Genomic DNA, 20902 nt, shown 5'->3' with positions numbered 1-20902 from the left:
ATTAATTTTTATTTTTCAAGTTTTATAATACACCAAAAATTATTCAGAATGAGAATATTTGCAATTTTAAAAATAAAATAAAAATTCGAAATAATATTTTCTTCAAACGAAATAATAATATTAATATTCGAATTAATAATTGTTCAAAACCAAACATAATTTTAATCTCTCTCTAACGGAATTTTGTGATAATCATTTTTTCACTTTTGAATCGGAAATTATTTGTTGTTGTTATTATTTTCATGTGCGTTAGAAAAAAAATTTTTTTTATTTTTTATTTATTCCTGAAAAATTTAAAAAAAATTCAAATAATATTTATTCCAATGAATTCAAAAGATATCTTCTTTTCGAATGCAAAAATTTTTATTATAATTGAAAATTTTTTCATTTCAAACGCAATAATTATTTATTAAGCATCAAAAATTCTCATTTAGAATAATTTTTGGAGAATAATGAAATATGAATTGCAATGAGAAGTTTTTCCTTTTGGAAAAAAAAAAGTTCGAAAAGATACATGTGTGTTCATTCAAAGTGCAAAACAGTTATTTAAGGATATGAATATTTTTATCCTTTTTATAATTAGAGGAGAATGATTAATAACTGACCCATTAATAGTTTTGCTTCAAAATTGGAAAAAAAAACTGTTTAAAAGCAAAATCTTAATAATTATTAGCATTCATTCTTTTTTTTGAAAAGATAAAAAAAGAAAAATAAACATTTTATTTTTAAAAACAATTGTGTGTGATGAAAATTGATAAAGATAAAAAAGGCTCTTAAAATAAAAAATATTTATTTGAAAAAACTATGTTCTTGCTCAAGCAAGCAAAATAAAAACAAGAAGGTATATGTTTGTAATTGCATTCGGCTTTCTTGAAATCAAATTTAAATTGTAATTCCTTTTTTTTTTAAATAAAATAATTAATTATTTTTTTGAATGAATAAAGAATCAGACACAACAAGCTTTGATATGCAAATATATACATCAAATAAACTAATCCGAAAAGAGTACACAAATGCTAACAAAATAAATGTGAATTGAACAAAGATTGAATATCACAAACAAACAAATGAACAAATGAACAAAATGAACAAAATAAATAAAATAAATAAAATAAATAAAATAAAGAAAATAAACAAAATAAACAAAATAAATATTAACCATGCTAATAAAACAGTTCCGAAAAGAATACAAATTTATTCGTCAAATGCAAAATTGCCAATAAAACCAGTTCGCATAAAGTTGTTGTGAGGGAAACGCAAGTTTGAGAGAATGAGATGCATACGAATCGCAAAGCAAATCGCGCAAAAGAAGGTTTTCATTAATAGTTGAATCACAAACAGATGAGGGAGAATGCGAAAAACGTGTCCGTTGTTCAGCTGAACCGCAGCTCAATGGCTGCTCTTTGAAGAGCAAGCCAGGCGAAGAAGTTGCTTCACCCTCGCCATCTTCCTCTTCCTCTTCCTCTTCTTCCTCTTCCTTCTCCTCTTCCTCCTCTTTTTCTTTTTCTTTTTCTTTTTCTTCCTCTTCCTCTTTTTCTTCTTTTTCTTCTTCTTGCTCATCAGCCTTCATCAGCAGCCCCAACGAATCTGCCACACTGAATGAATTTAAAGGCCGATAAGCAAACGAAAGAGGATGAGAAATGGCTGAGGGAATATCAAAGTGGTTCGTCAGATCAGCTTCGCTGAAAGGACGATGGGAAAATATTTCAGATGACATATCAGAAACAGATAAATCCGAAGGCACACACGACGGAATGCCGGGAGGTGTTGCAACAGCAGCTGAAGAAGAAGATGATGATGATGAAAGCGATGGCGATAGCGATGGCGATGATAATAACGATGAAGAATTAAATGAAGACGAGGGAAATGATAATGAAGATGAAGACAAAGAAGAAGAAGAAGAAGAAGAAGAAGAAGAAGAAGAAGAAGAAGAAGAAGAAGAAGAAGAAGAAGAAGAAGAAGAAAGGGGTGGCGGAGGAGACAAAGAAGGCGATGCTGCTGTTGGGGTTGAATTGGAAGATTGAGACAGGGAATTGCTAACAGCCATAGTTGCATTCGACAGCCACCGAATGAACATATTCACAGGCAAATGCGAAAGACGCGCGTCAGAGAAGATAAGAGGATACTGCGAAGGAGGTGTGGCGGGGAACAAATACTCAGGCAGTTCTGGGTCGTGCAGATCAACAGCCTCTGGAAGAGGGAAATGAACATTTGGAGAAGAAATCTCATGCGATGAAGAAGTTGCTGAGAAAGAGGAAAAAAGAGAACAAGGATCGAGTCCAAGGTTGCTTTCTCTGAGAAACTGCCGATCGACACAAAATTTGATGCTCCCATTTGACTTAGCTTCGTCTGGCGGAGCGTTTGAAATCGGTTGTTTTGCCGCTTTTTCAGCGCACTTGGCATCTTTGCAAGTTTCACTACTGGAACTTTCAATCTTGCTGTCATTTTCAAGCTTCATTTCAAATTCATATATGTTGAGTGGGTCTGTTTCACCGGCTTCGTTGCTTAGTTGTTCTTCGTATTTCGCTAAAGAATCTCCAACATTCGTCTCAATATTCGTTTTGTGGCATAAAATATACTCGTCACTCACACCACTTTTGCCATTTGCATCTTCTCCACATGCATCTGTCTTCAGCGTGGATTCATCGGAATTTGCTTCTAATGTCTTTTGTTGCTCTTCATTGAGATTCCGAGCTTTAACATTGCTTCCGGCTAACTGTTCGTTTCCATCTTCTCCTATCTTCTCCTTTTCAACAAATACGCTTGTTTTATCTTCAACAGATTTTTTCCTCCTTTGAGGCCTAACAAAATATATCTCGTTGATTTTATTTCTTTTTTGCTTCTTGCTTCGTCTTTCATACAAATCCGCAAACCACTGTTCGGTTTCTTTTTGAATGATATCCTTCCTATTTTTCTTTATTTTAAGTCTTTCTGCTTCATTTATGCTTTTCTCTTCTTCTTCTTTTATTATTTCTTTTTCTCTTAACTCGCACATTTTTGCTCTGTCTTCTGTTGATCCGCGTATCCAGAAATCCTTTGTCAGTTCATGCGTCATAAAAGCTTCTTCGTGAAAAATCACCCTTTTCAGAGCTAAATTTCCGCTAACAAAATGCCCTTCCATTCCAGCTTGATTCTTCTCTTCTTGAATTACTAATTGATCCGAATTTAAGTCTTTTTCTTGATGCTTTTTTGCACTTTTTTTCTCTTTTTCTTTATCAATTTTTTTCTTTCGACTTTTCGCTTCTCTAGCAACTTCTTTTTCTTCTTCAATTTGTGCTTCGATCCCTCCAATTGCTTCATTGATCTTTTCAGAAGTTTTGCTTCGTAGCATCCTCGTATAATCCATGTTTGGCAAAAGTGAGTTGTCGCCCTTATCTTCAGATTGTCCATCAACGGCACTGGATCTATGATCAATTGTTTGTGTCCTTTTCTCTTTGTCCATTGAAAAAGTGCCTTGATCAGTTTCGAAATGAACAGTGGATTTATCTTGGGCTTTATCCTTTGATAATCTTGTATTTGAAAATGGCTTATCGCTTTCAATACTTTTAGAAGCAGATGGATTGATTTCAGACATTAGTAAGTGGAATATAGCCAATCGTAAACTTTCAACCACGAGTTAGACTATCCCCAATCTCAAAAATTTTTTATTGGGATAAAATATCCATCGTCAATATAAAACGCAGATTAAAAGAATAATCCTCAAGATTACTTTTTGTGTAATTCTGAATTGTCAAAAAACGATCTGCCATAATAATTGCTTGATTTTTTAACTTTTTGTGATTTTGATTTGAAACCAATTATATCTCTTTTGAAAAAAACACAGAAATTTTAGCAATGAATGATGACGTCTTGTCGTCGAGAATTCCTTTAAATGCATCTTCTATTTATTGTTGTTCACAAAATTCATATAAATCAACGTATAATTCTGATGCAAAAACTGATTCATGCATAAATCAAGCGAAGCCTTGCTATAAGCATGTCTTCGAATGGAAAGAATCAGAAGATAACTTTTTATCTGAACTCAAAGATTTTCATGAACTTTCATCTCACTTTTCGAAAGATTCTACATCTCTCTTGCCATTAAGGAAGCATCAACGATGCGCATGTTGGGCAAAGACCTCTTTTGACATAGAAGATATTGAAGAATTCGATGAAAAAAAAGAGGAGTCACACATTCTTCCAAGCGACCTTTATATTTTATCAAATTTGTGTGTTATTTTTCTATCTGACAAAATATCTTGAAATTTTGATTGATATTAAATAGTGATTATACTCTCGTAATGAAAAAGCATGATTTGCTTTCATTTGAAGATTGTCTTTCCGAGAAAGGAACTTCTTTCTTTTTCTTCAATTTGTTTGAAGCAACTGCTCCATTCCACAGATTCACTTTCTCTTTGTATGCAACATCATTTTTTCAATATTATGCAAAATTAATTATTATTTTTCAAATTTTCATTATTTTCTCCATAACAACCTTTTTTAACACCTTTGAAGATCTGCAATGAAAATGCTTTCTTTGGAGAATGCAGGAGGCAGCAGCGACAAATCAGAGGCAGTGTCGTTTGACGTGCTTCATCGGCTTTTTTCTGCGAAGCTTGAAAAAGCTGAGATGGAAATTAAGTACATTAATCAAAACTGGAAGAAGACAGATTATCTTTGCACTATTGCTGGACACAGACTTGGCGTTTCGGTGACTCGTGCTGTTGGTTTGAATGCTAGAGGGGGAAAAATATGAATTTTTACTGAAAAGATTTTCTTTTATTTTCTTCTTCTTTCTTTTTGTGGGAAAAAAAAAATATTTTTCATCATTAATAAGAAGCAATATTATTCAGCTCGACAATTCATCTATCAAATTTATAATTAATTTTTCCTTTCCAATTCTTATCCTTTTCCTTCACTATATTCTTTCCTCTTTCCTCTTTCCAAATTCCAGGCCACCCCCGACCCGAAGACTTCACCGAAGAAATGGCCGTCTCTCTGATGCAAAAAAAGCTCTTTGGCATTCGAGTCTCTTCACTCGGCGTGGGAGATGGCGACAAATGGGAAAGGCAAGTGCTTCACATCTGGTCTCAGAGTGTGAATGAAGGCGTGATGCTGCTGAAGGCGTACCAGTGCCTCCACCCAGGCCTGCGTGGAGACACGATCGTTATCTGCTCCATTGCAGGCAATCTGAAGTGGCTGTTCACAGGGAGAAAGGAAGACGAGGATTGGTGAACAAGTATAAAAAATGCTTATGTTTTCAAATTAATTTTCTTTTTAAAAAAAATATGAATTGGAACAAAAAAAATGAAATATCTGAAGTCATGCTAAACTTGTCTGTGTGAATTTCTTTGAATTGCGCAAGCTTTTTTTAGCATTTTCAAGCATTTTCACATCAGTTGCATTTCATAACTACATTTCACTTCATCATTTCATGTTTAATCTTTGTGAGCTCATTGATGTGCATCATTTCATCCTTCTTTGTTGTTGTTATGCGAGTTCAGCTTCTTCTTCTTCATAATGCGTTTTTTTTTTATCATTTTTAGTGTGTATGTAATTAATGAAATTGTTACCGTTCTTCTTCTTCTTTTCTTTGGATATAAGCATTAGAGGGAAATATATGAATACGGTATGGAATTTAAATGAACATTATTGTTCGCTATTAAAAACATCTGAATGAAATTTTCATATTGAAAAAAAGCAAAATAAATAAATAAATAAAAATAATTTCAATAAAACAAAAAAATGTTGAAATGTATATGCTTTAATCAAAATCTAAGTTAAACAGTTTTGAATAAAGCTTTGTCCGTTTTGAAGTGAAATATTGAGTATCTCGCACATACTCAAATTGAATATCATGAAGTGAATGACGTGTTATCAATTTATGGACTTTAAGTATTCATTTGATCTTAATCTCATCCTTCAATTTCGATTCATATTGTTTCATTTTGTTTCATTGCTTCCATCGTTTTCTTCGCTCTCGTTCAACTTTCTCCTTTTGATTCCTTTTGTATTCATAACAAAATTATATTCTTCTTCCTCTATGTTTTCAAACTCACTGAAAAACATCTTTTTCTGCGATTTTCTTCTTTCTTCGATTATCTTCAAGCGATTCATTCTCCAAATACGCGCTGGACTCTGCTTCTTTTCTGGCTTCATTGAAAATGCATCATCGTTATCATCATCATCAACATTACCTATGCATTTGATTACTTTATTTTCTTTAATTGCTGGTAATGCAGCTTTTTCTTCAATATCTTCAACTGAATTCAAATCATCTTTCTCTTCTTTCTCATTCAAAAATAAAATTTTCAATGATTTTTCTGTTTGTTCCTGTGTTTCATCTGTTGTTGTTGTTGTTGTTTCTGCTGCTGCTGTCTTCTTGCTTTGAATCTCCTCTTTCTTTTCAGAATTGACATTCTTTTCTGTTTTGCTCCTTGTCTCTTGCAATCTGCTCATCACAAGCGGAAGAAGCGAAGAACACAACAGAAGCCCACAAGACGAATTGTAAGGCGAGTCAAAAGGAGATGGGCTGAATGAACGTGGTGGAGTTGAAATGATTGTAGTGTTTTCTTTGCTTTTTTCCTCTTTCTTTTCTTCCTCTTCTTCCTCTTCCTCTTTTCTCTGTTTTTCATCTTCTTCCTTCGTATTTTGTTCATTTTCTTTAAGTTTTCCATCTTCTTCTTCACTTTTTATTTCATCTACCTCTTTCTTTTTCTTTTCTTCTACTTCCTTCTTCAAACTTTCTTCTTCTTCTTCTTCTTTCTTTCTTCTCTCTTCCTCTCTTCTCTTCTCTTCTTCTTTATTCCTAATAATCATTTCATCTTCTTCTCTCTTCATCATGTTTCCTTCTTCAGTTCTTCTTTCTTCCTCTTCTTCTTTCCTCTTCTCCTCCTCCTCCTCTTTCTTTATTAGCTCTTCCTTCTCCTTTAGTTCTCTTTCCTCCTCCTCTTTTCTCAATCTCTCTTCTTCTTCTTCCTTCTTTTTCTCTTCTCTCAGGCAATTAAGCAACAATTTGGCTTCCATCATTTGCTTTCTGCATATCAAAAATTCTTCAATTGTCGAAATTGCCTTCTTCTTCTTTTCCTCTTCTTCCTCCTTTTTAATTCGTTCCTCTCTCTCAATTCTTTGTTTCTCTTCCTCTTCTATTTGAATTCTTTCTTCTTTTTCTCTCTCAATACGTTCTTCTTCCTCTTTTCTTATTCTTTCCTCTTCTTCTCGCCTCAATCTTTCTTCTTCCTCCTTCTTGATTCGCTCCTCCTCTTCTTCTCTCATTAATCTTTCTTCTTCTTCTCTTTTCAAGCGTTCTTCTTCCTCTTTCATTCTTCTTCCTTCTTCTTCCTCCTCCTCTTTCCTTCTTTGCTCCTCTTCTGCTTCTTTCCTTTTTCTCTCTTCTTCTTCTTCTTCTTCTTCTTCTTCTTCTTCTTCTTCTTCTTCTTGTCTCCTCCTCTCTTCTTCTTCCTTTCTTCTTCTTTCTTCTTCTTCCTTTCTCATTCTTTCCTCTTCCTCTTCTCTCCTTTTTCTTTCTTCCTCTTCTCTTTGGATTCTTTCGTTCTCTTCCATCAAAGCAAGTTCTTCTTCTCTTCTTTTTCTTTCTTCGATTTCTTTTTGCCTCGTTTTCTCTTCTAACTCCAATGCTCTTATCATTTCTTCTTCTCTTCTTCTGTTTTCTTCTTCCTCCTTCCTCATTCTTTCTTCCTCTTCCTCTCTTCTCCTCTTCAGCTCCTCTTCTTCTTTTCTTAATCGTTCTTCTTCCTCTCTTCTCAGTTTCTCTTCCTCTTCCTTTCTCAATTGCTCTTCTTCCTCTTTCCTCTTTCTCTCTTTCTCCTCTTCTTCTCGCTTCATTCTCTCTTCTTCCTCTCTTTTGATTCGTTCTTCCTCTTCCTTTCGTTTTCTTTCTTCTTCTTCTCTCTCAATTCGTTCTTCTTCCTTCTTTTTCTCTTCTCTCAGGCAATTAAGCAACAATTTGGCTTCCATCATTTGCTTTCTGCATATCAAAAATTCTTCAATCGTCGAAATTGCCTTCGTCTTCTTCTTTTCCTCCTCTTCTCTTCTTATCCGTTCCTCTTCTTCCTTTCTCAATCGTTCCTCTTCTTCTCGTCTTAACCTTTCTTCCTCTTCTTTTCTGATTCGTTCTTCTTCCTCTCTCTTAATTCTCTCTTCTTCTTCTTTTCTCAATCTCTCTTCTTCCATCAGAATTCGTTCTTCTTCTTCTCTTTTCACCCTTTCCTCTTCTTCCCTTTTCAGCCTTTCTTCTTCTTCTTTTCTTAATCGTTCTTCTTCTTCTTTTCTAATTCGTTCTTCCTCTTCCACTCTTAATCTTTCTTCTTCCTCCTCTCTTCTCTTTCTCTCTTCTTCTTCTCGTTTCAGCATTTCCTCCTCTTCTCTCTTTATTCTCTCTTCTTCTTCTTTCATCTTCCTCTCTTCTTCTTCTCTTTGCAATCTTTCTTCTTCTTCCTTTCTTTTTCTTTCCTTCTCCTCCTCCTCTAACCTTATTCTCTCTTCCTCTTCCCTCTTCAACATTTCTTCTTTCTCTCTTTTGATTCTTTCTTCCTCTTCTCTTTGTAACTGCTCCTCTTCTTCCCTTCTTCTTCTCTCTTCTTCCTCTTTTCTCATCCTTTCTTCTTCTTCCCTTTTAATTCTTTCCTCTTCTTCTCTTCTTAATCTTTCTTCATCCTCTTTCCTCTTCCTTTCCTCTTCCTCTTTTCTGATTCTCTCTTCTTCCTCCTCCTCCCTCTTCCTCTTCTCTTCCTCTTCTCGAATTAATCGTTCTTCTTCTTCTCTTCTCCTCTTTTCTTCCTCCTCTTCTATTCTTAACCTTTCTTCTTCTTCCTTTCTGATTCGCTCTTCTTCTTTTGCTCTTAATTCTTCCGCTCTTCTCAAAGCTTCAATTTCTTCTCTTTGTTTAACTTCATTCTCTTCTTTCTCCATCAACTTTATTTCTTCAAGCAATTCTATTCTTCTTCTTTCTTCTTCTTCTTCTTTTCTTCGCCTTTCTTCTTCCTGTTGTCTTTCTCTCTCTCTTTCCTCCTCTTCTTCTTTTCTTCTTTTCTCTTCTTCCATTTCTTTTCCCACCCTTTCTTCTTCTTCCTTTAATAGCCTTTCTTCTTCTTCATTCATTTTGTTGGTTTCTTCTTGCTGTGCCATTTCCTGTTCCTCCTTCTTCCTTTCTTCTTCTCGTTTTATTCTTTCTTCCTCTTCCTCTTTCCTCTTCTTTTCCTCTTCTTCTCTCTTCAATCGCTCTTCCTCCTCCTTCTTTATTCTCTCCTCCTCTTCTTCTTTTCTCAATCGTTCTTCTTCTTCTCTTTTTATTCTCTCCTCTTCCTCTTTTTTCAATCTCTCTTCCTCTTCCTCCTTTTTCTCTTCTCTCAGGCAATTAAGCAATAATTTGGCTTCAATCATTTTCTTTCTGCAAATCATAAAGTCTTCGATTGTCGAAATGGCTTTCTTCTTTCTTTCTTCTTCTATTTTTTGTTTCTCTTCTTCTTCTTTTCTTGCTCGTTCTTCTTCTTCCTTTTCACTTTCCTTTTCTTTCATCATTCTCTCTTTTTCTTCTTCTTCTTCTTCTTCTTCTTCTTCTTCTTCTTCTTCTTCTTCTTCCACATTGCATTTCTCTTTGCAAACACTCTCATAAACAATCACACCAGGCAAAATAGAATTATCTCCTTCATTGATTGGATTCACATTAAATGACAGATATTCATTCTGCTCTTGTTTTCTCATTCTTTTACTGTCATTGCTTTCGTCTCTTCTTTCGACTGCTTCGAAACTTTCAGTTCGTTCTGTTTGTTCATCTGTTAGTCTTCTCTTCATTCCTTCCTTATCATCAGAGAATAAAGTCACAGAACAAGATTTGTCATCTTTCAAAGACGGGGAAACACTTTCTTGATTGTTAGTCAATAATGACCTTTGCTGCTCAAAGCAATATGGCGAAAGTTTATCCAATGAAGAAGAAGAAGAAAGAAGATGCTCCATTGAAGTCGAAATATTATTCAAATTAGAAAGCTGCTCTGACACTTCTTTGTCGAGCGACATAATAAGCGCCTAATGTTTTAAAAAAATATGACCTAATAAATGCATTAGAAACTAATTTTGCATACATCCATTTCTTTTATTTCTCTTTGTTTTCTCGAAATGTCATTTTCCGCTTGTTCACAAGTATCTGTATTGCATGATAACAATTTTCGAATGTTCAAAAATATATCCAAAAACTTATGTTGAAAAATACATAATATGAATTAATCAAACATTCTTGACCGCTTCCAATAATATTTGAAATTGCCGATTTCATAATCTGTGACTTTTTCTGCTCTTTTGATATGGAAGACAGTTGCAGAGAAAGCATCAATTCAAAATCATTTATTTGTTTTCTAAGTTTGGACGTGGTTTCTGTTAAAAAAGTTTTGTTTCCAGCACAGTATGAAAGATTCTTAGACGTTTTTACAAAGTTATAGAAACCTTTCATTGAACATTCAAGTCTCGCTAATGATTCCTTTTTATTCGAATATTCTGAATAAATTTCTTGATGCTCTTCCTGTTTTGCAGCCAATTCAAGCTTCAAACTTTTCAAAGTTTCCTAAATTTATTCATGAAATGAATAATTAATCAATATTTTTCGCAAACTTCGAGTTCTTCAGCTTTTGTTCGACTTTCCTGTAATTCCATCCAAACTGGTCTTGGTTTCTGAAGTTTTCCAAGTGAATTTCTAATGTTTTATGCATCATTTTGTTTTGATAGTTATGAAATATTGTCAAAAAAATGAAATGTGTGTCAAACGAAGGATTCCCCTTTTCTGCTATTGTTTTGTTGTTTTCTGGGTGTAAAAACTGTGTTTGACTTCTGTACATTATTGTTTTTCGCGGTAAATTTGTCATTTTCAAAAAATTACAAGATTTATTTTAAAACGTAACCATCATAAATATATTCTCCATTGATTTCTGTTTAAAATAATTAATGAGATATTCGATCATTCAAATTGAAATGGATATGAATAAGAATGTCTCGGGATTTTTTATCACGGTAAATTTTAAGACAAAGCAATATGAAGTTAAACTACAACCTTCCTCAACTTGTAATGATTTATATTTGGCTGTTTCTCAAAAAATCCGAAAATCTATTGATAGAATCACTCTTCAGACTATTGAGTCTTCGACACAAAAATATTGCAACATACCCCAAAACTCAGAAAAAATAGAAAAATTCAAAATTCATTCAAAGACGCAACTCCAACTTATTGACAAAGGAGCGCAGATAAATTATAGATTTAGTTTTATTTTAGAATACATTGGACCAATAATTGTTTGGAGTTTGTTAATTGCATTCAGAAACACGATATATACGAATATTCTGAAACATCCGTCTTGCCCTTCGTTGTCATCCTTTCAAGTTTGATAATGATTCATAGAAATAATTCTTTTTATAAATGTTTTCTAATGTAGAAAATGGTTGCAGCTTTCTGGATTTTCAATTTCCTAAAGCGTGTGTATGAGAGCATATTTGTCCATAAATTCTCAAGAAAAACAAAACAACTTTCTGAAATTTTCTTGAGTGTTCCTTATTACTATGGATATGCATTGTTGGTTGGCCTAAGCATTTTAAGTCCAAAATACAAGCAACCTTCAAACATCTTCATTGTCGTTGGCTTTGCTATTTTCTTCTTTGGAATGATGATGAATGGATATTGCCATATGTATCTTTCGAATTTGCGTAAAGATCCCTCGTCAAAGCAAGCTCACCCAATTCCCAGCTCTTGGCCTTTTAGACTTGTCGTTTGTCCAAATTACATGTTCGAGATTTTAACCTGGATTGGTTTTAATATTGTATGTTTCATGATGCAGTTATTTCCCCGTTCTTCATATTTTCTTTATTCTTGTTGTTATTTCATATTTTATTTCTCATTCTTTTATTTTTTTCAGGCAACGCAGACATTGGCTGGCTTGGCTTTCAATATAACTGGAATGATACCCATGTATATGTGGGCCGTTGAAAAAAGAGCAAGATATGTGAGTGAACATCCTGATTATCCGAAAAATAAGTCATTAATCATTCCTTTCATTGGATAAAACCTATTGATTTTTCTGCATGTATCGTCTTTATTATAACTAACTTGCAAAATATTCGTGCTGGTAAGCTGTTATTATAAAATGTTAATTTTTGTTTGAAATTGTTTCGCATATGTATGTAATTGACTCTGAACCAATTCTATTTTTGGATAACGTTTGAGATGCTTTTTTCTTTTTAGTTTTAGGTTTATCTTTGAGCATTTACTCAATTCTCAAAAAATACATTTCCACAAAGTAATTCGCAATTTGGAATGGATTACATAATAGAACGGATTAACTTTTGAAATGTTGATTCGCTTTACTAAATCATTTCATTGTGAAAAGAAAGGTTCAGGATATGATGATTATGTAGAATTTTTCATTCAGCATTATTGAAACAGAAAAAGTTAATTGTTAAATTTTTTTCAGATTTATTCATTAGTAATAAAATGTCTTGAATGTTAATTGGTTTTTGAGTTGCAAATCAAAAAATATTTTAAAAAACAATTTTTGGATCATTCTCATTATTAAAGCTTAAGAAAATTTTTCTTGTTTGTATTTTGCATACAAGAAGTTTTCTCGAAAAAATGGCTGCTGTTGCAACAAAATCCATTCATTCTGCAATCATCCCTGCAAGTGAAAAGGATGCACCAAGGCTTTTGAAGGAAACTGATTCAAAACAACAAGAAAACAGTGAAAATTTTTCCCAAATTCTCCGCGAAAATGCAAATGTTATTTCAGCCTGCTCCATTCAAAAATACCATCAACTGGCTGATTCAACTTCGGTTGTCCAACCCAGTCCATATTCATATGTTCCTGCAAGAGCAAATCCAATTCTTCATTCACTTTCAACTTTGTCTCCAATATTTCACGAATTACAAGTTCATCCAAAACTAATAAGGCTAATTTCAGAATATATTTCCTTTTCTTTTCAGCGCGCATCTTGTCCATCAAATGTTGAATGTCATTGTGATTCTTTATGGAAAGCACCAATTCCGCAACATGTTTGTCACATTCCACTTCTTGGAAGGCAATCGTTAGATTCTCATTCACCACAATTGTGTCATCCATTTTATGTTCCTGCGAATGCAGCAGATTTCAAACAAGTTCAACAATTAATGATAACACTGGAATATCTGTTTTGTTTGCTTTCAAAGCAAGTAGCCATATTTGAGACTGATATAATATATTTTTTGTGCATATTGGACAGATTTTTTGAAGAGGCGCCTGTTCATGGATTGGAAATTAAGATGGAAAATGCAACAATGATCGTAGTTGTATGCTTAATGATAGTCAATAAAGTGAGTTGCGATTATCACTTTAAGAATTCTTTTTGGAGCAATATTTTCAGCATTCCCTTGAATGCTTTGAATCATTCAGAGCGTATTGTTTTGGAGACATTGGACTACGAGTTGACGTTCCAGTGGGTTGGGAAACGGTTTTTTAAGACTAATATTAGTCCTTGTGGAGGAGCAGCTGAAAGATTTGACCCAGAAGATCCGTTTGACAAATACCTGGTGTTTCTTTCATATTATGCATCTCTTTGGCGTTTATGAGGAAATTCTATTGAGATGTGTATTTATGGAAAAGAATTAGAAAGTCAGGAGAATGATGAAGTTAATGTTGAATTGATTTTCAATCCATTTTTCGTATTTTTTTTTTCTTTTCGAGATTTGATTATATTTTTCTTTTTCTTTTATGTTAATTTTCTTTTGAGGTAGTTTCATTTAATTTGTCCCAAAGCATTGCTTTCAAGCCTTCAAGCTTTTCTTTGCAGTCGTTTGAATTTTGAACGAAATGATTCGAAATAAAGAAATTATTAAAGATTCATCCGTCTTTTATCTCGTTTTTGTTAACACTCATTCGTTCTCTATGTTTTTTTCTTTGATTTCACAGACTGACGCATATTGTTTGTGTTCTTCATTCTTATCTTTCTTCTTTCTTCTTTCTTCTTTCTTCTTTCTTCTTTCTTCTTTCTTCTTTCTTCTTTCTTCTTTCTTCTTTCTTCTTTCTTCTTTCTTCTTTCTTCTTTCTTCTTTCTTCTTTCTTCTTTCTTCTTTCTTCTTTCTTCTTTCTTCTTTCTTCTTTCTTCTTTCTTTTAAACTTTTCTATTTTTTGTTTCACCAATGTGTCCTTTCCTATGAATTTTTCTTTTTTCTTTTCTTTTTTTTTAAATCTTTAAATATAATCTGCATATGTTTCTATTTAAAAAGCATTTATCAGGAAAAGTTTTTAAGAGTTCAGATTTTGTGATAATCTCTTTAATTGTTATCCTTGTGCGCCTTTTGCTTCTTTTTATATCACATTTTTCCTGATAAATAATAATTAAGTATTTTTATTTGATTATCTTTCTTTTTATTTTTCCATCTTTCTGTGTGTGTTCCATCTATATGTTGCAATAGAACCTATTTTTGTTCTTTTTTGAGTGTATTTAAAAAAAAAACGGTTTTTTTATTTAAAGAACTGTTTTTAATTCGTATCTTTTCAGTTGTATTTCTTTGACAGATGGAATCTGTTATTTGCTGAACAAAGAGAAGTATTTTTTTTTTCGAATTTCGGTGTTGCAATGACATCGAAAGAGAAAATGGTGCAATTATGTGCTTGTGCTTTTTCTTTTGTTGCTTTTTTTTATGTACTCTTCTTGTTATCAACGTCTGTTTGAAATCCTTGTTTGCCCCTTGGAGCGAAGAAAAAAAAATTGAGTTATTTTTGATTTTGTACAAATTTGAAGTGATTTTATTTGCATTTGATCATCTCTTTTTTATTTGATTTTTGAATTACTTTTTATTTTATTTTATTTTCCATCCTTTTGGAAGAGAATTACATAAGTTAACATGTGTTTCTTTTTGTTATTGTATTTGAAAAGAAAGTAAAATGCCAAATGTTGAAAGCCAACAGTTTCGTGTAACAGCACAACAACGAAACAAAAAAAGAATTCGTGAAAAATGAATTCATCATTGCGAAATGTGAACTTTGAAATCTGCGAAATGCGTGTCTGATTAAAAAGTTGATAAAAAATAATGATGAAAAGAAATGAAAGTGATGTGAAAGTTTATTTATTTATTCCCCCCCCCATTTATTGAACAGAAAATTGGATAGGAAAAAAGATATAGCATCAATTTCTTGATCAGCCAATAACTGTTGTAATTTGTAAAGTTTGACAAATAAACGGAATGGAAAAGCAGAACATTCCGTTCTCTTCAAACTTTTTTCTCTTATAAATCTTCATTTTCGTCGTTTTCTCCTTCCAACACTCTAATCATCAGCGACGCCCTGGGAACAAGCCCCGCTTCCCTCAGCGATTCCTGTGGTGAATGCACCGTCGATGGGAATGAAATAGCCACAATATGTTTCATCAGAAGCTCTGGGTGTATTGTTTTGATTGTCCCAATCACATTGGCAATTGTGTGGGAAGCAAGAAAGCGTCGTGTGAAAGTCTGAAACGGCTCTGGCAAGCGCAGCTGGAGTGTGCAAACATCCGCACTTGCTGTTTCAGCCGGTGGCTCTTCAACAGCAAGCTTCATGTTCTCCTCATTCGCCTGCTGTTCTCTTTGTTCTCTTTCCTGTTTCGCAATGGCCTCGTCAGCTTCCATCTGCTGCAGCATGGCCATTATCCGCTCCTCTTCCTCTATCCGCGACTGCTCTTTCGCCTGGTCAAGGAGCATCGATTCCTCATACTCCGCCCGCGTGTTAGAGATAATCTCGCGCTCTTCCTCAAGCCGCTTCTTGGCTTCAGGAGACATCACATCGGCGCCTTCCCTTCTCCTTCTGCGCATCTTCTCCATCATCTCGTAATTCCGCCTCATCCGCTTTCGCCTCTTTTCCCCGAGCTCAGATGAGTCTGGAAGCTGCGGAAACATTTCATTGGCGCTTTGATCGTCTGACAATTCCATCGAATCTTGTAAATTGGCTTGGCGTCTTCCAACTCTGCTTTTCTTCTTTTTAATCCATTTGGTTTTCTTCATTTTATTTTTTTCATTCATTTCAGAATGATTTGAAGAAGAAGAAGAAGAAGAAGAAGAAGAAGAAGAAGTTTGAAGTGGCATGATATCATTATTTTCTGGAGAATCAGAAATCATAATTGCATCTTTCTTTGAAGGATCATTTTCTTCTGGAAAATCATTGATTTTGACTTCCTCTTTCTTTTCGATCTTTTCATTCTCTTCCGATTGTGATTTGTCGTATTTCACTTTAATCATGTCTGCATCTGCTGAATCGCTTGTGTCTGTCACCTCCACCATTTCGTAATCGTCGCTGTCTCCTTCGTCGGACTCTGAGTTTTCTCCTTCTTTCTCTTCCTTCGAAATGCGATCTCGCCTGAATCTTGGAAACCTCATTCCTCCTTCTCCCGCACCACCATGAATTTCCTCCCACATGTCCGGAGACATCCACTCCATCCCATCGCCCCACATGTTTGGAGGCGTCCACCCAATCTCGCCGCACCGCGAACGCTGTTCTTCCAGCTGCTTCTTCCGTTCTGCGAGTCGTGCTCGCTCGCGCTGCATGAAGAATTTGAGAGGAAGGACCTGCATGCCATCCGGCTCGCCTGCTGCTTTCTGTGCGTCCCGCATTGCTGCATAGGACTCCACAGCTGCACAGACACGCTCGAAGAAATCGTCGACTCTGAACTGGTTGAGCGGATGAAGCACGTCAAGAACCAGAACTTCTTTCTCCACCTGCGCACAAAGCGTGAATGATGGAACAACATTCCGATTGACTTGTTGAATGGCCTCTTCTCTCGGGATTGTCACACCCCATAGCAAAACAGATCCATTTAGGTAATCTACTATTCCTTGCGAGCATAAAACCTTTCTCAAAAATCCTTCTTCACAATCACCTTCTTGTTGAATTACAAATGCAAAAATTCTCCTAGACATGAATGCCCGTTGCATGTTATCATAAAAATCTCCTGTTTCCATATTCGGTGGAAGCATAGGGAAAAGTGATGACATAGTTGTATCCATTAGCGGATTTTCGGCTTGTCTCTCGGATAAACGTTGACAATAATCCATCAGCATTTGAATTTGAGCCACAGCATTGTTCTTCACTGTTTCAGCGAGAACAACCGGAGGAAATGGAAATATATCTTCTTCTGGGGGTTGCATTTGCATTTCTTCGTCTGGCTGTTTGATTTTATCCAGATCAAACAGGGGTAGTTTGTTGCTCTTTTCCTGAGAATATGAAGGTTGTTCGTTTTTGAGTGGTGGAGTACTTAATACTGATGTAGTTGGATCTTCAAGCTTTTTATCAGTTTTTTCATTTGATATTGGAGTCGAAGAACTCAAATTGTTCCCAACTTCGTCTGATTGAATATGTGCAATTGTCAGTGTGGTAGAAGCATTTGGTAATGAAGAAAAAGATACTGTTTTCTCTTCATTCTTCGTTTGTTCTATTTGTGGATCGAGTATGCGTAGATTATTAATGTCAAATCCATAAATCTCTGCAATTTTGCTCTTTATTCCATAAACTGAGGTCCTCACATCAAAGGGAATGTCTATCTCTTCCATGTCATCTGACGCTGCCGATATTAGTTTAATATTCAACGTTATTGAAACATTTTCTTCTGCCATGGTCAGGATTATGCTTCTTTAGTTTACAATTGGACGAAAGAAAAATATTACATTATTTGATCAAAAGAAACTTCTTTTTTGTACGATATTTAAAGATTAGTAAAAGCAATGTGTTGATAAAAAAACACATGAATACAAAAAAGTAATGAAACAAAAAATAAAAATCATCAAAATTTTAAAATATGATGTGTATTAGAGATGAAAAGAAAGGAATAAGATAATCTAGTTATACACTTTAAGTACATGGCAACTCGCCAGGTTTGCGAGTCCATGAAAACGGGCTTGGTTTCCTCCACCTGCGGTGTTCTCTCTCGATTGCAGCTTGCTCTTCTTCCGGCAGCAGCATATTCGGCAAAGATCGAAGTCTTGGAGCCTGCCTCAGATCCGGTGAAGCAGAAGCAGTAGAAGACCAAGCTGTGTCTTCCGCGCTGCCTTCTGGTGCATAGGAACGCGTAGATGTCACAGTCTTGTCCCAGAAATGCCTTCTCCGCGTTCTGTGCGGCTCTTCAAACTCCCTCTGCCGTGTTGGCAGTATCGTCATTGTTGCTGCTGAACACACCGCATCCTCTGCACCTCCAAGCTCTCTCTCTTTCTCCGCCACTGGCGCCTCTCCAGACGTCGGATACGCCACAAACGGGTTGTACGAGCGGTACTGCTTCAGCTGCACCCCCTCTGCAAATGGAGTGGCTTTCATCGAGCGCGTCTTCGTCAGCGGCTGTGTCGAGGCAAAACGTGCTGTCGTGCCAAACGTCGTGCCTGGCCCCCTCGTCGCTGCCGAAGACACACTCCGCACAGCTGCTGGTGAAGCTTCTGGCTGTTGCTGCTGTTGATCATCCGGTGGCACTGGAGTCACCAGGCTCCGCTTGCAGGCCTCCTCTTCCGCCTGCGCCTGTGCCTCAGCCTCCGTCCAGATGATGCTGGGCTTCTCCGTGTGTGAAATGATGTCCTCTTCCCTCTCCAGCGGCACAAACAGCCGGCGCGACGGGCGGCGCCAGTCAGACGCGATGATCTTCGACATCTCGTCTGCGGGGGGTTTCCCTCTTCCTCTACCGTGTGGAGATTCTGTCGGCTCTCCGTCTTCCAGCGTGGCTCGTCTGAGTGTCGAGGAGAACTTCTCACGGACTGTCTCTGGAACAGCATGTGCTCCGACAAGTGGTGAGGTTGTACGTGTGAAGAATGTGAGTTCTTATTTTAAGGGAAAATGGGGGGGGGGGGTGACGAAATGTTCATTTTTATTAATGAATTGAATTTTATATTTAAATGCAATTATTAGAAATGTTTAACAAGATAAAAATAATAATTTTTAGAAAATGAAAAATCATTTTATATTTGCGTGTGGAAAAAATTCAATTACAAACTTTCCCTTCTTTCGGCCTGTTTAACTTCCTCAGCGTGTTGTACTTGTTCAATAAACGCGCGCTGTGCAGGTGAAATGTCTGCGGTCTCGTCAAGAGGAGCTAATTGGCCACCTAATAAATTCAAAAAATAATAAGCATTTACAACAAAATAATTCATTCAAATTAAATACAAATAAAAACGCTCCAAAGCAGGGAAAAAAGAAGATTCACAAACTCAACACAGACGACTCCATTCCTCTTCTCCGAAGAATTGCTCTCTTTTCTAATTGACCACGCTCGTGGCGCAAAAGTGCTTGTGCGCGAAGCCTCTCCATTTCAGCTGTAAATAGAGCGCGCCGTTCTTGGGGTCTTAGTGTCGGTTTATCTTCTGGCAATTCGGTGTAATCTAAAAAAAAAATTTACAAAAAATAATTTTTTTAGTTTTGAAATAAAAGAAACATTATTACCAATTTCCACCGAGGCTGGTCGCACCTTTCCAAATTCAAAACGTTCCTTTTTGTACCTCAAAACCTTATACCAGTATTATTTCACATAAAATTATAAAAATATGTATCATACAACATTCTTTTGATCCCCAGAATCAACTCTAGGAACAACAACACCCGTCATTGATCGTTCGCGTGGATTTATAACATGATATTCATCGGGGTCTTCGATTTGTCTAAGTCTTCGAACCTATGACAACAGAATAATTTCTTAAAAATCAATCAAATCCACACTAGTTGAGGATTAGTATTAAAGAGAGAAGGAAGATAAGCTCTTCCTCCTTCTGGTTTTGCATTTTCTCTTATTCGAGAATAATCTAGAGTTTTTTTCTGAGAGATAACTGGGGATTGTTCTATTCTTCGCCTTGTTGGCTGTTTCCGTTCCAAATGATACGCAATTTTTTCAGGTGAATAAGTAGTATCTCGAAATTGTTGAGGATTATCAAGTAAGTTTATTAGCTTGTCACTTTGCATTAAAAAACAAATAATAAACTGCTGACATGATCAAAACCTTGATTTGAATTACTGATCTTCGTCTTTAAGATAATGCCAAAAGATACTCAAGCGGACAAAAAGGATAGTGTTAAAAAGTTGAGAAATCCTATTGTATCATTTTTGGAATCAATGGCTTTTTCTGCTGCAGTTGGATCAATTCTTTGGTATGCTGCGTGGGTTGGATTTTATAAAACAAATTAGAACCTGAATTTGAGAATTCGCATGCTGCAACTAAGACTTTGAAACATTCATAATATGTACTTTCTTTGTTGGAGAGCTTTTGCTTTGAACATATCAATTTGTAAATTCTGAAGTATGAACATAAATTTTTTAATTTTAATATTTTTGAATGGTTTCACCATGTTATTTTTGTGACATGCACGTACTCTTTTTCGACTTGCTTTTTAGGTTTTATTTTTCCTCTGAGTAATAGATTCTGAATTTGTTTTGTTTTGATTATTTGGAAAAAAGGAAAGATATCTTTTCTAGAATGATGAAACAGCAAAACAAATCAATTTTATTTACTCATACACGGTTTTTTTTTTTTAAAGTCATTACATTTACACCATCAAATGCATTTTTGTTACAAAATTTGTTGAAATCATTAAATCAGAAATGAATTAGAATATGTTTTCATAAAAATTCAAATTATAAACTTTCTTTTAAATTTTCATTGTTTCATTGCATATTTTTCGCGTAATATAACAGTATGATAACTTTGACAGATTCCATGTGGTATATGGGTATTATACCAGAACATTCAAAAATCGATATAATCAATTTATTTCATCATGTTATTATCATATTTGCTATTCAAAGCTATTTATTTTGTGCGGAAACATTTTAAAAAATTTTTTGAAAATATTTTTGATAAAAAAAAAATCACATTTTTTGAGAAATACAGATATCGCACAAAATACCGGACAAGAAAGATTTCACAATAACTGCAAGAGGAATTATTCTGACAATTTTCC

The 20902-nt window shown here is 35.0% G+C and overlaps 5 protein-coding genes across 5 annotated transcripts; 2 read left to right on the top strand and 3 right to left on the bottom strand.

Moving 5' to 3' along the window:
- Nucleotides 1-651: 651 nt before the first annotated feature.
- Nucleotides 652-3649, bottom strand: MONOS_13258 (uncharacterized protein). Its single transcript, XM_067865946.1, has one exon. It carries the CDS (start codon nucleotides 3572-3574, stop codon nucleotides 1202-1204), a length of 2373 nt encoding a protein of 790 aa, XP_067726038.1. The 5' UTR covers nucleotides 3575-3649; the 3' UTR covers nucleotides 652-1201.
- Nucleotides 3650-3834: 185 nt separating this feature from the next.
- MONOS_13259 (putative Signal transducing adapter molecule 2) lies at nucleotides 3835-5214 on the top strand (the record flags this gene model as incomplete). The annotated part of the gene is made up of 4 exons (XM_067865947.1): nucleotides 3835-4208; nucleotides 4265-4396; nucleotides 4495-4706; nucleotides 4934-5214. The coding sequence occupies 4 exons, from the start codon at nucleotides 3835-3837 to the stop codon at nucleotides 5212-5214; spliced, it is 999 nt and encodes a 332-aa protein (XP_067726037.1).
- A 708-nt stretch (nucleotides 5215-5922) lies between these two features.
- On the bottom strand, nucleotides 5923-10644 carry MONOS_13260 (putative signal recognition particle-docking protein FtsY; the record flags this gene model as incomplete). Its single annotated transcript, XM_067865949.1, has 5 exons — nucleotides 5923-10023; nucleotides 10080-10141; nucleotides 10228-10368; nucleotides 10438-10555; nucleotides 10603-10644. The coding sequence occupies 5 exons, from the start codon at nucleotides 10642-10644 to the stop codon at nucleotides 5923-5925; spliced, it is 4464 nt and encodes a 1487-aa protein (XP_067726036.1).
- Nucleotides 10645-10939: 295 nt separating this feature from the next.
- On the top strand, nucleotides 10940-12536 carry MONOS_13261 (putative Synaptic glycoprotein SC2). The gene is made up of 4 exons (XM_067865950.1): nucleotides 10940-11364; nucleotides 11418-11798; nucleotides 11895-12155; nucleotides 12221-12536. The coding sequence occupies exons 1-3, from the start codon at nucleotides 10960-10962 to the stop codon at nucleotides 12039-12041; spliced, it is 933 nt and encodes a 310-aa protein (XP_067726035.1). The 5' UTR covers nucleotides 10940-10959; the 3' UTR covers nucleotides 12042-12155; nucleotides 12221-12536.
- Nucleotides 12537-13464: 928 nt separating this feature from the next.
- Nucleotides 13465-19907, bottom strand: MONOS_13262 (uncharacterized protein; the record flags this gene model as incomplete). The annotated part of the gene is made up of 7 exons (XM_067865951.1): nucleotides 13465-17538; nucleotides 17834-18775; nucleotides 18949-19059; nucleotides 19163-19333; nucleotides 19395-19458; nucleotides 19507-19623; nucleotides 19668-19907. 7 exons carry the CDS (start codon nucleotides 19905-19907, stop codon nucleotides 15236-15238), a joined length of 3948 nt encoding a protein of 1315 aa, XP_067726034.1. The 3' UTR covers nucleotides 13465-15235.
- Between the last annotated feature and the right edge of the window lie 995 nt (nucleotides 19908-20902).

The sequence above is a fragment of the Monocercomonoides exilis genome, assembly GCF_001643675.1.
Source record: "Monocercomonoides exilis strain PA203 chromosome Unknown scaffold27-1312184, whole genome shotgun sequence".
In the NCBI taxonomy this organism is placed as follows: Eukaryota; Preaxostyla; order Oxymonadida; family Polymastigidae; genus Monocercomonoides; species Monocercomonoides exilis.
Note: the sequence above shows the minus strand (reverse complement) of the source record. Positions and strands in the feature narration are given on the sequence as shown.

Coding starts and splice junctions, on each gene's coding strand:
- MONOS_13258 (XM_067865946.1), bottom strand. CDS start 3,574: ATGTCTGAAATCAATCCATCTGCTTCTAAAAGTATTGAAAGCGATAAG.
- MONOS_13261 (XM_067865950.1), top strand. CDS start 10,960: ATGGATATGAATAAGAATGTCTCGGGATTTTTTATCACGGTAAATTTT. Junction 11,365..11,417: donor CTTCGTTGTCATCCTTTCAA/GTTTGATAATGA, acceptor TTTCTAATGTAG/AAAATGGTTGCAGCTTTCTG. Junction 11,799..11,894: donor CCTGGATTGGTTTTAATATT/GTATGTTTCATG, acceptor TATTTTTTTCAG/GCAACGCAGACATTGGCTGG.